The 16051-nt window shown below is 39.6% G+C and overlaps 1 protein-coding gene across 5 annotated transcripts in view; it reads left to right on the top strand.

Moving 5' to 3' along the window:
* The window catches only part of GHR (growth hormone receptor), a gene marked incomplete at its 5' end in the record, with an annotated part of 273813 nt that overhangs the window by 222444 nt on the left and 35318 nt on the right, over positions 1-16051 (top strand). Inside the window, one exon of one of the 5 annotated variants that reach the window (XM_082836089.1) lies at positions 1774-3934. The exons of the other annotated variants lie outside the window; for them this stretch is intronic. Within the exon in view, the coding sequence (XP_082692215.1) occupies positions 3892-3934 (43 nt within the window). Of the gene's footprint in view, positions 1-1773; positions 3935-16051 lie in introns of those variants that run through there. 5 annotated transcript variants of the gene reach the window in all.

Below are 16051 nucleotides of genomic sequence, written 5' to 3'. Positions count from 1 at the left end.
TAAACCAAGAAATATTATACAATATTTTAATGTTTGATAAAATACAATACTTCCTGCAATGTGTTTGAAGAAGTTTACTTCTTCTGGAGGAGGAAGTCCTCATTTAACAGTTTGTGAAACACAGTTTGAAGGTTGGGTCTATGCTACATTTATTTCAATATTTTGTTTTAATGACAATCTCAGTCTCGTATCTGAAAAGTGCGAGATGTACACCAAGTTAGATGTTAAAAAAAATGAAGAGTAGTTGTAGAAGGTGTAAATCTATATTTCAGATAATGTTTAGGATAATTTCCCAGTTTGGAAATCAGCTTCCTATCAAATTTGATTAGAGCTATTCTGTGGGTAAGAAAAGCATCAGCTCAGCCATTGCCTTTTTGTTGACTTGGGCTGGCATTCTTAGAATTACCTTCAATAAGAGATTTCTTTACATGAATATTTTTTTCTTCAGTTTTTTTTAATTGAAGTAGAGTTGATTTACAATGTTGTGCCAATCTCTGCTGTACAGCAAAGTGACTCAGCTATACACAGAGAGACATTCTTCTTTTTATATTCTTTTCCATTATGGTTTATCACAGGATATTGAGTATAGTTCCCCGTGCTATACATTGGGACCTTATTGTTTTTCCATTCTAAATGTAATAGTTTGCATCTACCAACCCCAAACTCCCAGTCCCTCCCTGTCCCTGCCCCCAACCCCCTGGGCAAACAGGAATCTGTTCTCTATGTCCTATGAGTCTGTTTCTGTTTTGTAGATAGGTTCATTTGTGCCATGTTTTAGATTCCACATGTAAGTGATATCATTACGTGAATATTTTTAAGTCGTTTGTTTACTACGTGATGATTAAGCCACCATAATATTAGTTTAATCTGTTTATCCACTAAATCAGCCATGTAGAACCTGTAAAAAAGAAAAAAACTGCTCTAACATGTTAAAAGAAGGGACAAGTAAAGGGACTACTCACCAACTCTCTGAATTGTTCCTACCCACTCTTCCTGCAGAATTCCTCTCATAACAAATGTGACATGTGACTCTGACACAAGCTGAATGAAGGCTCCATGTGACTCTCCATGTTCATTATTAATAAACCTTAATTTCCATGTTAGATAAACAATACATATTAATAAAAGCTTTAGTGTGTTCTTTTCATTCCCAATGGATTATTTCACATGGTCCATTTTGAAGACGATAACTTAGAGAATCTTTCAGTCCTCTTGGTGTTTAGCAGCCTCTAATTTTTCTTAATTTCAAATACCTCTGCTGCCAGTATTTATAGCCTGCTTTTGTTAGTAGACATTTCTGTCCTGTGCATCCTAACGGTTATATCCTGCAATATCTCTTCCCAGACATGTCTTTTCACTACTGTACATCCCCTAGCCTCTGATTATTGCTCTGCCTCTGATGGCCAGAGAAAAGATTCTGGAAATATATAAAATATTGTCCTACCTGCCAAAAGTCAGTGGTTGTACAGTTCAACATTGCAGCGATTCACCACAATTTTTAGCGCCCTACTACGTGTAAGAAGGAACCTCGGTAAAAAACATACAAGAACCACAACTTCAGGGATGTTTGAAAGCATGCAAGGGCTTAATGCTTATGGACTTTCACTTTATTCAGGCAAATTTAGACCCAATCTGCATGTAGTTTCATTTTGTTTTCAGTTTCCTAGTTAACTGACTATAAACCTAGGTACCTATTTGCTGCCATCTAGTGTAATAAAGTAGGTTAATTATGCATGGAATTCTGAACTCATTACATGGTTGAATGTTAGTACTTAAGATACTTCTTCATTTTGGTTTCTTAAAAGCTTTCAAAGTGCCTAATCAATGACCGATGTTTCTTGTCACTGGGACCCTGGACTTGGTCTTAATATTGTCATAGAGTCTAGGGGTCAGGATCAAGCTTGGTTCACTCTATAAATGTGACACTTTGAAATGTGGGGGGGCCTCAGAGGTTGGTAGGTGTGAAGTAAATACATAATAATAATAATCAGGAGGCCATCACGTTTAGTGACCATGATTTTTACTTCATGGAGGCAGTGGAACACATAGCCTGGCTTCTTACCGGCTGTGTGACCTTGGCCGATTCATTTCTCTTTTTTTGAACATCATTTCCTTCGTCTGTAAAGTGAAATGGTGGGCCTAGCTGACTGTCAAGGTCTCTCCCAGCTCTAAGAGTATGTGACCGCATGTAGACTCTCTTCTATTTGGAATTGCCAAAGTCATGTTCCCAGAATTCTTTGATGTCTGAAATAAGTGCTGCTTCTCGAATTCTTCTATATGTTTATCTATCTTTTGGGTTATGGTTAGAAGTGAGTGGAAATCTTGACTTGGAAGAGAGAAGGAAGCAAATGTGGACCATGACTGTATGCCCTTTATTCTCGAGAGTTGCCCAATGGAATGTTGTCCACCAGTGGATAAGCAGCTACTTCCCAATATGCATCTAACCTCCTCTCTTATCTCACAATGACAACTTTAGAAGTATAATACTTGTTATAAATGACCAACATCCTAAAATGCACCCCCACATTTTCTCTCTCCTTTCCCATCAGAACTTTTCTATGAAGGTTTCTAGGTCTATTGTTAACTCATACCGGTCTTACTTTTCGTTATGCAGTTCATTATAGCTACTACAGTATATCCTAAAATGTTTTATTTTCTGACCATTTCATATGTGTAAATCTTATTTCCCCAACCAGCCTGAAAACTTCACAGAGGCAGGGACTATCATTAGTTTCTCATTTCCATGAGGGGATCTGGCACTGCTGTTCAGGGATACATATGGTTCTGATTATAAGGATGCTTTTCCTATTTGCTTTATATAAATGAGGGTAAAGGGTGAAGTACAAGGCCTTCTCAAACCAAGTACAGGACAGTTAATCTCTAAGCTGTAGTCTCTACAAGCTATCTAACAGCTCATAGAAGCTGATAAATCTCTAAGCCTAACGCCAAAAAGCAACCTCACCATAGAGAGAAAACCCAAATAAAACTGAAAGAGTGCAGCATATGAGGAAAACCGTTTTGCAATGAGAAAAATCTGGATTCAGATCCCAGCTTCGCTACTCACTGGTTTGTTTTTTTTGGCTGAAAATGATTTACCTTTTCTGAAGTTAAGCTTCCTCATCTGTAATATGAAGGTTATCATACTCTCATACCACATTCCTCACAGAAGAGTTGTCAAGAAGAGACGAGAAACAGAGGGCAAGAACTTAGCACATAGTAGGAGCTCAATTAATGGTAGTCAGAAAGAACTTTTATGCATTAAGTAAAATGCTTTTACTTATATACAATAAAAATTATTCAATTTAAATGTAAGTGTGCAATTTCAATATAATCAGGGCATTTGTAACTGAGGTACTAAAATGCGTGGTACATTCCCACAGAGCAGCAGTTCTTACCAGGGATGATTCTCTCTCCCAGGGGACATTTGGCAATAGCTAGAGACATTTTGGTAGTCACAGCTGAGGGAGAGGGGAGTGCTGCTGGCTTCTAGTGGGTGGAGACTAGCAGTGATGCTACGCATCCCACCCGGGGTTCTGAACATCCTGCACAGGATAACCCCCTCAACAAAGAAGTAGCTGGTCCAGAATATCAACAGCGCTGAGGCTGAGAAACCCTGCCATAGAACCTAGAGAACCCATTACTTCTGACGTAAATTTGGTTTGCATTTGAGACTGCCTGGATGCGTGAATAAGAAGGTAGCTTCCACTTTGGTGGATTCTGCATAGATTTGCTTAGTCCTAAATATCTTTCTATGTGAACCATTTCGGTGTTTCAGATTCTCATTGTGCACCATAATTTTAGGCTGAATCATTACAACGTATAAAGCCCTGTTATATTTCAAAAATATCCTTGGAACTCAACAGATGAAGGAGTAAGGATCTACTAATCCACATGAATAAAAACAATGAGAGCTTCGTATGCAATTTTAAATTTGGTGAGTTCGTTCTCTGTAATAATGGTGCTGGTTCTTTGTTGAAAATCAGTCCTGTGCCAGGTACTTTACGTAAATATTCTGATTTAATTTTCAGCAACTGTGCAGGTACTTTGCTTTCATTTTACACATGGGAAAACTGGGGCTTAGAAACTTTATGTAATATTTCTAGCAAGTTGTACATCTGAGATTCAAACCTAAATCCAGCTGGCCTTCAAGCCTTGCTCTTTCTACTGCTCCCTACTGCCCCTATCCACCAAGGGTCTAAGATTGGAAACAGAGATGGGTGTGTTTTAGAGGAAATAAGGTAGGAGAGAAACTTTTATAAAGATTAAGGGGCTCTGCTCAGGAAGGTTAGATTGGGTCTCCTGCTGAGGGGCCCTTGAGTGTCCATGAACTAGGTGAAAACTTCTAGCTTTCTCAGGACCAGTGCACCAGGGAGAATGGATTCGTTGAAATGGGGGTTACCTCTATACCTCGATTTATTCAGTTTGCCAATTTAGCAACTTTTTTTAGGTCTTCCATGTTTAAGCCTGATACAATACATTTTCCAAATTCTTCCTTTTTTAACTAAATGTTCTTCCTTTGAAATCAGTTCTTCCATCTAAACAAGTACTGTCAAATAGAAATATGACAGCTACATAGAAAATTTAAAATTTTCTATTAACCATATTAAAAGAGTAAAGAAATAGGTAAAAAAAATTTTAGAATATATCTTATTTAGCCCAATATATTCAAAATATTATAATTTCAACATGTAATCCATCTAATAAAAATGGTATTGTGATATTTTACATTATTTTTTCATAATCTTCAAAATCCAGTGTGTATTTTACATTTACGGCACACTTGGGATGCTAAATTTTCAGAGAAATGAAATGTAGTCCTACTGAAACAAAGTTATATTTAAGGAAAAATTTTTTTGCTTTTACTTTTAAATTTAAATTAATTAAAATTGAATAAAATTTAAAACTAGATTTCTTGGTTGCAGTACCCCATTTCAAGCACTCGATATCCATGTGACGCTAGGGGCTAGCGTGTTGGACAACACATCTAAATTCTTGCCCCTCAGAATGTGGCCACCAGAAGCAACATTAGTAGCACGTTGGAACTTGTCAAAAGTGCAAAAATCTCAGGCCCTACCAACTGAATCTGCATTTTAACAAGATTGCCAGGTGATGTCTATACGTATTAAAGTTTGAAAAGCATCTCTCTAAAAATACCGCAGATCTCTCCAACGAAGAGTCCAGAAAGAGTGAATAAATGAAGAACTATGAGAGCTTAGGAAATTCGCTACAGGAGCAATGCCAGGGCTTCATATGATGTGTTCTGCTGAGAAGTTGTAGTTTCCCACAAAGGCAGCCATGGCTGTTCTACTGTGTGGACTGACACAGGCCATCCTGGAGCCTGGAACTGGCTCTGCTCCCAGGATCTATGGCACAGAATCTAACACTAACTTCCATGACTCCCACAATTAAGGCAGCTGTACTCTCAATACCATATATGCTTAAAACTGCAACTTTAGAACCCCTGAAACACAGCTGCAAGCATATGTTTCTGCTCTACACAGTGGAATTTACGGCTGGACCTTTTTGGGAGACACCAGGAAGACCACCCCCAGAGGGACTTGTGCTGTCTACCACACTGCCACCGCTGAGAGCCAACGTAGACACAGTCCACATCCTCATTATTTGGGGGTTGACCTAGTTCCCCTCGGAGATTCAATGCATGCTGCTTTGCCTTGCTAACCCTTATTTGGTTTGTTTTTCACAGGACTAGGCATTTGAGGGGCCTTTCAATACATTTGCTTAAGGAATTTATTATACTAATCTAACACAGAAGCTCATTGTTCTGATTCAGTAGTTATCACCCCTGGTTGCCATTAGCACCTGGGGCATTTAAAAAGAATACCAATGCCCAGGCATCATCCCAGTCCTTTTTGTTTTTTTCACTCCATACATTGAAAGTAGTGTTTATTTTTTTTTAAGGTATAGTTGACATAACACTGTATAGGCATCACCTAATCTAATTAAATTAGATCTCTGGAATGTAGTTTGTTAAAGATCCCCGAGTGATTCTAATGTGCAGCCGGAGATGAGAACCACTGGTCCAGTTTGAAAGAACCCTTAGCTGGCAGTCAGGTGCCTTAAGTCAATGCTTCTCAATCTTTAATGTGCCTACGGATAACCTGGGAACTTGTTAGAACGTAGATTCGGATTCAGCACGTAGGAAGGTAAATAAACCTAACTTTGTGTACAGATGTGTCCCTAGTGGCATTTGGTCGGTGACTATCGTCAGCCTTTCTCCATCGCAGCAAACTAGGATGAGTTAATCACTCTCTCCTTACTCCTCTTTGAAGCCTTCCTCTCTCTCCACCCTCAGCTCTTAGTAATCACAACTCTCTTTGATTTCCTAAAGCAATTATTATCTTTATTTGAGCTCCCTTTTATTGTTAGCTACTTCTCATATGCACATGTATCATTTCCTATACTACTTACAGTTCTTTAAAGGCAGAATCCATGTGTCATGTTATTTTTATAATTCCCACAACACCTGAAAGAGTGCCTTACACATAATAGGTGCTGCATAAATGCTTCTTGATTAATGGAATATCTATGTGAAAGTCTCTTTAAAATCCCAAAGGACTTAAAAATGCAAGATGTTTTTCTTTGTTGAGCAGAAAAAAAAAGTTCAGATGGGCAAGGTGGTAGAGGAGATTAGAGATTTCAGTTGTTGTGTTAGCTTTTTTCATTCTAGCTACATGTTTGAATTTTGGAGAACTACTTTGTAATTTAATGGTTTTAATTATTTCTTTGGAAGAGGACATTATTCACATCTTAGACCAGATAATTCTTTGCTGTGGGGACTGTCCTGTGCATTGTAGAATGTTTCACAGCATCTCTGCTCTCTACCTGCTAAATGCCCATGTCATCCCTCCCCAAGCCATGACAATCAAATATGTCTCCAGCAAACAGCTGCTGGGAAGGAAATTCGTCCCTGGTTAAGAATCCTTGGTTTAGAAGAATGAAGTATGACACAGCTGCCTTACTGCAGCAGTAAATACCTTTAAGAATTAACACATACACACACACACACACACACACACACACACACACACACACACACAAGCATGACAAGCTGTGTTCCTGAGAAACATGTATAAGTACTTATAGAAAAATGTTCTCTCATTGCATTTTGGAAGCCATGGCTATGTATACCATATTTATCTTTGCATGTGTCATATTGGTCATTCTTTAATGGAAATAGAAATATATACATGAAACATTTTAAAAATCTGAATATACACTTAAGAATTCAAACATGTGGTGGGAGTAATTTCACCAAGCAAGAAAATGTACACAGAGCAAAAGTTATTAGGAAAGAATGACCAGGCTGATTCTCTCTCAGGGAGCTGGCCCAGCCTCTTTATATAAAATAGTCTGTCTACTGTGCCATCATCCTTGGACCGAATATACTGTTTCAGCAAGTGATGATGTTAAGCTGAAGCCTGGCACACAAACAGGTGTTCAATGATTGTTTGTTGGGCCTCCCTGGTGGTACAGTGGTTGAGAGTCCGCCTGCCAATTCAGGGCACACGGGTTTGAACCCTGGTCCGGGAAGATCCCACATGCCACGGAGCAACTGAGCCGGTACGCCACAACTACTGAGCTTGCGCTCAAGAGCCTGCGAGCCACAACTACTGAGCTGGCGTGCCACAACTACTGAAGCCCACGCACCTAGAACCCATGCTCTGCAACAAGAGAAGCCACCTTAATGAGAGGCCTGCGCACTGCAACGAAGAGTTATCCCTCCGCTCGCTGCAACTAAAAAGAAAGCCCGCGTGCAGCAATGAAGACCCAAGGCAGCCAAAAATAAATAAATAAATGAACAAATACGATTGTTTGTTGAATAAATGAACAAATGAATGAATGCATGTTGAATGTGCCTGTGAATCTAAAACTAAGAAGCTTTGGTGTGCTCATTACAAAAGACCCTGTTTTATGGCATTTGAAACTCCAAACCTTAGAAATGAAATTACATAGAAGACTATATCATCATCAGTGAGAATTAAATGGCCTCGACAAAATTACAAGACAAGGAAAATAAAGGCTCATTCATCAGTTGGTTTCTTCTGGCGATAGAAGGCTCCCCTGAGACTCTAGGAGGTTCATGTTTTTCATGACAGAGGTTTGACTTTGGCAAAGCATGGCTATACTTTTAGGCTTGGATGAGAATATCCCCACATGTACTTTTTCCTCCCATTCCTGGCGAAGAACTTGCATGGGAGACCCAAACAAGAGGCTCCAGTGGTGGGAACAAGCAGGATGCCTTCTGGGCTCAGAGGGGAAAAGATGATATAAGTCAGTGGTTCTTGAATTCTGCTATACTTCAAAATCACTGGGGAACTTTGAAAAATCCTATGCCCAGGTAACTAAACTGGTGATTCCATAAATTACCAATGAAAGTAGAATCGCAAAGGCTAGAGCTCGGGCATTGGTATTTTTTTCTAATTTCCCAGGAGATTCCAGCATATGATGTGTTAATTTTGTCTACAGCTCCTCTGCCAGCTACTGATTTTCAGGAATTTGGATCATCTCATTGAAAAGAACCTGACATTCACAAGTGCTTCGGTTAAGTTTCATTTAGGACATTTTCATATGATCGAGGGAAGCAGTAGTGTCTTTTGTGCAGTGAGTTACAATTCCCTATTTTATGACAGTGGTGTGCCTAAATTAATGATAGGGATTCTTAAATTGAAAAAATGACTGTCCAATAGAGGATAAGAAGAAATAAAAATTAAATGATACGTATAAATTTTAGTGTTAAGTATAATTTCTTGCTTTATACATTTTAGATCATGTTATTACTGAGATAAAATTCACATAATATAAAGTTTGCCATTTTAACCATTTTAAAGTAACTTTTAGTGTATTCACAATGTTGTGCAACCATCGCCACTACCTAATTCAAGAACATTCCATCACTTCTACCTAAAACCCTACCATTACTAGTGACTCCCAATTTCCCTCCCCCTCATTCCCTAGCAACTACTAATCTACTTTCTATCTTAATGGATTTGTCAATTCTGGAAGTTCTATTCAAATGGAATAATATAATATGTGGCCTTTTTTGTCTGGCTTTTTTCACTTAATAAAAGATTTTCAAGGTTGTAGTATGTATCAATATTTCTTTTTATGGCTGACGAATATTCTATTACGTGATTATACTACATTTTGTGTATTATCCTCTCATCTGGTGATGAACACTTGGGTTGTTTCCACTTTTTTATTATTATGAATAATGAAGCTATGAATATAATTGTACAAGTTTTTATGTGAGCCTGTGTTTTCAATTCTCTTGGGTACCTACCTAGGACCAGAATTGCTGGGTCATGTGGTAACTCTGTGTTTAACTTTTGAGGAATGATTAAACTGTGTTTCTACAGTGGCTGTATCAGTTTACATTCCTACTGGAGGCTCCAATTATTCCACACTTCTTGCTTTATATTTTAATTATTTGATTGTTATCTAGGATGTCCCTTACCTTAACCAAACAGAAAATAAATCTTACTAAATTTAATGCTAATTGTTTCTTTGACATCTCAAAACCGTGACATACAGAATACTTTTTTCTTGAATAATGAAACTATGGCAGTTCTGTTTCCTGAGTCAGTTATCCTGCAGGGCAGTAAGTACGTGTCTTTGAGGTGATGCTCCTGTTTCCGTCTTCCAGCAGGCTACCCTGTTGGAACTCGGGGCTGCTGGAGCTGCCTTGGCACATCCCCCCTCTAGCCAGAGAAAAGAACGCCAAGGAAAATAGTGCCCACACCCTTCCACCCAAGAAGCCCCGTTAGTAGTCACAACAGCTTTAAGAGAATTGATGGGAGAAGAGAGAAAAATCCTAGATCAGATAGGAAAATATATGATTATTCTGTCCAAGAGAATTCAGTGAAATAATGTGAAAGCACTAAGTAAGCTAAATGCACCAGATAAATGCTGTGCAGAAGAAAGGAAAGATGATTGATTAATGCCCCTGAATGTTCAAAACTAGGATTAATTATGTTCAGCTGCAGCTATTTAAGAAGAGAAGTAAATATATTTTATAATGAAAATGTTCCGTGAAAACTTAACTAAAACAACAAAACAAGTTTTGGTGAAAAGATAAATGCTTAAATGCTAATAGAACTGCACGTACAGCTCTATGCACAACATTTCCTGACGTTGCCGTACAGATGAGCTATCCATAGAGGCTGCATCCAGTTAAGGTCCCTGCCAGACCACATGTGCTGCAAATACTTTTCCAAGACACTGCAAAGTTCACTTGATTTGACATTCATCTTAAATTAACTGGACATGTTTACTAAGCCTTTATTTTAGTCAACCTTACAATGTTTTAAATGCACCAAGAATCCATTTTTAAAGCATACTAGAGTTTAATTTAAAATAATAAAAAAGAAAGAAATGAGTAGTTCAGGGGAGATCTTGTGAATTCTTGTTCCCAACTCTAAGCCACTAAGTGCCTAAGCAGAAGATTTTACAGCTGTGCCTTCTTCAATTCCACAGAGAACCATAAAGGAAATCAACTGTGAGGGTGAATTCCTTATATCCAGTATTGTCCAATACAAAATACTTATTAAATTCTTTGCCAGTTTCCAACATTAAAGCTTTTTTTGCCAATAGTTTTATGCACTAAGTAGTTGCAGTTTCATAACCACTTGGCAATTCCATAGGTTAAAAAAAATAGCCTAAAAAAAAAATAAATAGCCTACCAGACTTAAAAGATGTGTTCTTTGACACTATATTATCTATAAGGCAGTTACTTTTGACAAGAATGATCAACTAGAAGTTTACAGATTTCTTTTACCATATTTTGACAGGCCAGCATCCATCAAGGACAAGACCTTTGGTGAAAGGGGGTGTAAGATGCTCTAAGGTAAAGGAATCACTGAATTCCTGAAGCTCTTCCAATAGAAAAGTGCTTTGGAAATGACAGGTGTACTTAGGAGAAGGATGTGTGGCCTCAAAGCAGAGCTTCATAAGGGAGGACTCTTCGTAAGGAAGCTGGGCAAGGGGTTCTTTCCCCTCCACCTAAGTGTTTACAAGCACTGTGCAAAACGCAGTGCCCCTCAGTCCAGAACCTGGTCCCTAGGAAGCCCCAGGAAATATTTAGGCTTTACAAAAAAATAAAAGGTAGCATTTTAGAAATACAGTTCAACCACTTGGCCCATTCCATTTATTTATTTATGAAGTTCATTTATCTATTCTATAAAATTGTTTTCTTTAGTATGTCTTTGCAAGTTTTAATTCTTAATTATATTAAGGACTATTGTTTTCTTTCCTTTCCTTACTGTTTGTCTATGCTGCCCAACTCAAAAGGAAATTCTCAGCTGGTTGTGTTCAGTTAGACTTTGGTCAGAGGACAAGGTTGTCTCTTCACAAGGTATTAAGTCCCCAGCCTCTCTGTTCAGGGGTGATAACAACTGGCCAGGACTGTTGACAGCAGTTGAATCACACGATGGGCTGCAGGGGAGGTTGTACATTTAAGGGCAAATGGCTGCTGAGTGCCTTCCCCTCCACGACCTGGAGCTCTCGGAAGAAGGTTGTCCTTTCCTCCCAAAGGCTCCTTTCCTTCCAGCCTTCCCCTCCCACTTCAATTGCTTCTCTTCGTCCTTCTCTTCTAACCCCAAACCCCCAAGCACACGTTGGGAACTTGTATGTGATTTCATTTGGCTTTTGTTTCTGCTTTGTCATGAGTTGAGGATAGAAAAGCATGACTGGTGAGAGAACGGAAGGTAAGAAGGCAGATGACTATCTCAGTATGTAACAGCTGTTCGACGTCTGTGTACGGCCCAGGAAGATCATGTTCCTCCAAGGGGAGAGCCACTGGGCAGGAAAGGAGGCCCAGCCAACCTGGCTGACAAAATCAGGCACGGGCACTGTCAAAGGTGATGTGCTGCCACCAGCGGCGCCTCCCAGCCCCTCTGATGCCGTCCCTCTGTCATCGTAGGTTTGAACACAACATCATTCCATTGACTTTTCAAAACTTGAATTTAGTAAAACTCTCTTCAAGATTTCTAGAGAATAATTTCAGTAGGAATATCAGTTTAACTTATTCTTAGTTAGTTCTTATTACCAGCTTATAGCCCATCAGAAATTTGGGCAGGTTTAGCATTTAGATGTATCATTTCACACATATATTTAAAATATCTCTTAGTTCTCCAAGCGTTCATTGTGAACAGTTATTATACTGTTTTAAGGTCATAATTAATTCACATCCTTCCCACACCCTCCAGAATTGGGCTCAAAGGAGGTTGCACCTTTGGCTCAAAGGAGGTCACTCTTGGTCTGCAGCTCTGCTAGAACTGATCAGAGAACCTCATAACGTGGAAAGCTAACTTTTCAGTGCTTACGTATAACTTTATTTCTCTACATCAGTGGCTCTCAACCTGGGCTACCTATCGTTTAAAAAAATCTCAATACCCAGGCTGCACCCCTGACAGATTGGGTCAAGCCTCTGGGAGTAGACCAAGGCATCAGTATTTTCTTAAAACTCCTCAGTTGATTCCGATGTGCAGTCACAGTTAGGAAATGCTGCTCTTAGGGCTTGCCAGGTTACAGATTTCTGAGAGTTTAGTTAAGAGCACATCTGAGCTGGTCATCTTTCCTTTCTGGGAATTTCTTGAGAAGCAGTAGAGAATTGTCTAACGAAAAAGCTATTTTTTACTAGTGCTGAGAGTTTAGACGAAATCACAAGGATTTGTGTTTTAATCCCACCTCTGCAAACAACAGCAATATAAACACAGGCAACTCACTTAACTTCTCGGAACTCCAGTTTCACCCATGTCTAAGTGGAAATAGTACCCACCTTCTAGAACTGTTAGCAGTATTAAAGGAGATTACATAAATATTCAACATGATGTAACAATATGTAGCATGATGTATGAAACACAGTAATGATAACAAAGTAAATATGTCACTACAATCCTTATTTTCAAAATGAAAGCTCCAGAGAGAGAATAAAAGTGAATCCCAAGGTTATGGTCAAGATTTTTGAATGCTGATCAGTGTTAACACATTAACATTTCTTCAGGATGTGGGACCACTTGAATGGAATACTCATTTCTCTAAGAATTACTTTAGGGCCAAAGGTGGCTTCACTTGTCCATTGAAACATTCTTTTAAGAGATGTTTTTAAGAGTGTACTACTCTGTCTGTAGGTTTAGGCTAAAAAAACATCACAAGAGAGTAGGAAGTATTTCTAGTCTAGAAATGACTGTGTGTGGCTCATCAGAGAGGACCTCAGAGTGTATGATAACCATTTATTGCCTTCATAGTGAAACACAAAACAAGTTTCTACTGGGATTTTCAGATCAAATAGACAGGTGCTCATTTTAAGGTTAGGCCAGCACCTCTCAGACTTGGGAAACCTGAGCATGACTCAAAGGAACTGGACTTGAGGAAGGTTGAAGGTCTTCAGCCACGGTGATAACAGCTGAAGCAGGAGGTGTCTGAGCAAGGTGTCTGAGCAGCAGTTGTATTACAGTTCTTCTTGCCTCCAGAAGAGAAGTTACCCACTTTCCCACACTCACTGTGACATATTCATTCGCTAAGAAAAGTAGTTCATGTCATTCTTAAACACAGCTCTGAAGTTCTGATATATACTGAATTTGTTTATTATATCAATATATCAACAGCCTTCAGATATTTACTATGGGTAATATTTTTCCCTATCCATCCTCCAAATTAATCCATCAGCTGGGTCCTCTGCCTCAGATTCTCTCACAAGGCTGCACTCAAAGTACCAGCGAGGGCCGTGGTCTCATCCGAAGTCTGAAATGGGGAAGGATCGGCTTCCATGCTCACTTTCATGGTTGTTTCCCAGGACTCAGTTCTTGGAGGGTTGTTAGACTGAGGGCCTCAACGTCTTGCTGGTTGTGGACCAGAGGCCACTCTCCATTCTTTGCCCTGTGGTCCTCACTAACATGGCAGCTTGCTTCAGCAAAACCAGCAACAGACTAAGTCAGCTAGCAAGACAGAAGTCACGGTCCTTTGTAACCTAATCACAGGTGTGACATCCCCTCAATGCTATCATATTCCATAGGTTCGAGGCAAGTTACTCAAGGGGAGGAAATATTCAAGGTTGTGGATAGGGATCCTTCAAGGAGGATTGAAGGAGGCAGGGATCCTTGGGGCCATCTGAGAGGCTGTCTGCTACAGCACCTAGCAGCACATACCCAGCCATAAAAGAAAGAAGGAAGGAAGGAGAGAAGGAGGGTGCAAGGAAGGAGAAAGAAAGGAGGAAGATAGGGAAAGGAAGGCAGGCAATGAAAGACAGACATTAAAAAAGTAGCTTTCCTGCACTGCGCCTACATCGGGATTCCTCTGTGGGCACGTATTTCATCACATTAGCACCACAACCATGAATTTCCTATTTCTTATTTAGAATGCAGGATAATATGGGGCTTTCTATATATCTGGAGTTAAAAGGAAACAGAATAAACAAGAATAGTAAGTTTAAGCAAGCAAAATGTGTTTCAAATTAATTCTTTTTAAGTTGTTTTTCCCCCAGCTAGCAAAGTTTTTTTTTTTTTCCCTTCCTGTTTCAAGTTTTCGTATTAGGTTTATTATTCTTGCCATTATGTGGCAGGCTTATTGCACAGGGAATATAGGAACCTGGATGGTGTTTGCATTTGGTGTTCTCTGGTGGTTTGGGCTTCAATGCCAAAATTATGTTTTGATTCTGTAGATTTTTATTAGTGGTTGTATATGTCACTTAATTGTAAAAGTGAAGTTGTAAAGTACCTTGGATCTCATCTATTCCAGCCTCTCTATTGAGAAAACTGAGGTCCAAATGACTTGAGAAGTTCAAGGCTAAATAGTATCAGAGCTGAGACTACATCACAAATCTCTCAATTGGAAATCTGGTGTATTTCCTCTTCTCACATTCTGTTCAAAAAAACAGTCAGAATGTGCAATCCTCCCCTCAACCCTGCAGGCGTTAAAACATGTTAGTTGTGGTTTAAATGTGGTTTATTTAGCACTGATTTTCTGGAAGAATCTAAAAGATAATACTTCCAGTGCTTCAGCTAATAGAAAAAGGAACTTTTCCAGGAACTCTACTGTATAATAGTTGCTTGCCTAAAGAAACGTACACCTTTTTCATTTGTAATCGATTACACAGGCTCCAGTGCTTCAGTGCTCTGAGTGGGTTCATAAACATTGACCACAGTCTCCAAAATGGCCATGGAAGTCAGAAGAATAATGAAAGTTGATATACAAAACTTAGTTTTACCTCAGACCTGCGGCACATTCATAGCTGCAGTTTTCATAGATGCAGAGGAGCTTGGCTAATATCCTAACACACAGGAGTCTTTCTCCACTTCCCAAATTAGAATTGACACGCATATAAATGCACAAGTTGTTGAAAGTAGGTATCTATTTAATGATACCTATTTAATGAGTTTACTGGCTGAATCTTCTAAAAGAATGCAAACATTAGTGACTTTATCAAACATCTGTAAAAAGAGAAAAGCCTCTGTGGTTCTCTGGGGCCCAACTGGTGCCAACGCAGCCATCCATGGTGGGCAGCTGCCACCATGCACATTGCTGGGCACACTTCGGGTGCCTGCCTAGGTTTCTCAGAAGTCAGGTGCGGACCCTCAGCCCATGGGCAGGTGCAGCCTAGAAGTTCAGTGGCATTAACACCGCCAGGGCAGCCCTCAACCGATGGGAGTTGGTGGATAAACGCCCTGGGCTCCCATCATTGTCGAGGACGCAGGGAAGGCACACTTTTCACAGCTTCTCAGAGGGACCTCTGTGGGGTTGGACCCCTGTCAGCCACTATGGGCACGAGCCGAAGAGCAGACACTTCGTTAGCTGTTTTCCCTTCCCTACGTCCCTCTTTCCCTTTCCTGGGGTCACCCTCCAAATAAACTACCTGTGCCCAAATCCTCATCTCTAGCTCTGGTTTCTTAAACAGGCCCCAAGAAATAATGTCGGAAATAAAGACAAAATGGTTTGTCCCTGGAATCGGGACTGACAGAGAAATAACTGGCAGCCAGCAGTTCTGTAGCTGTGACCCAAGGAAACAGCATTTCTAGAAGAAGTGCTTGTTCTTGAC

Source organism: Leucopleurus acutus (genome assembly GCF_964270905.1).
Source record: "Leucopleurus acutus genome assembly, chromosome: 3".
NCBI classification, from domain to species: Eukaryota; Metazoa; Chordata; class Mammalia; order Artiodactyla; family Delphinidae; genus Leucopleurus; species Leucopleurus acutus.
This window is presented reverse-complemented; position numbering and strand designations above follow the sequence as displayed.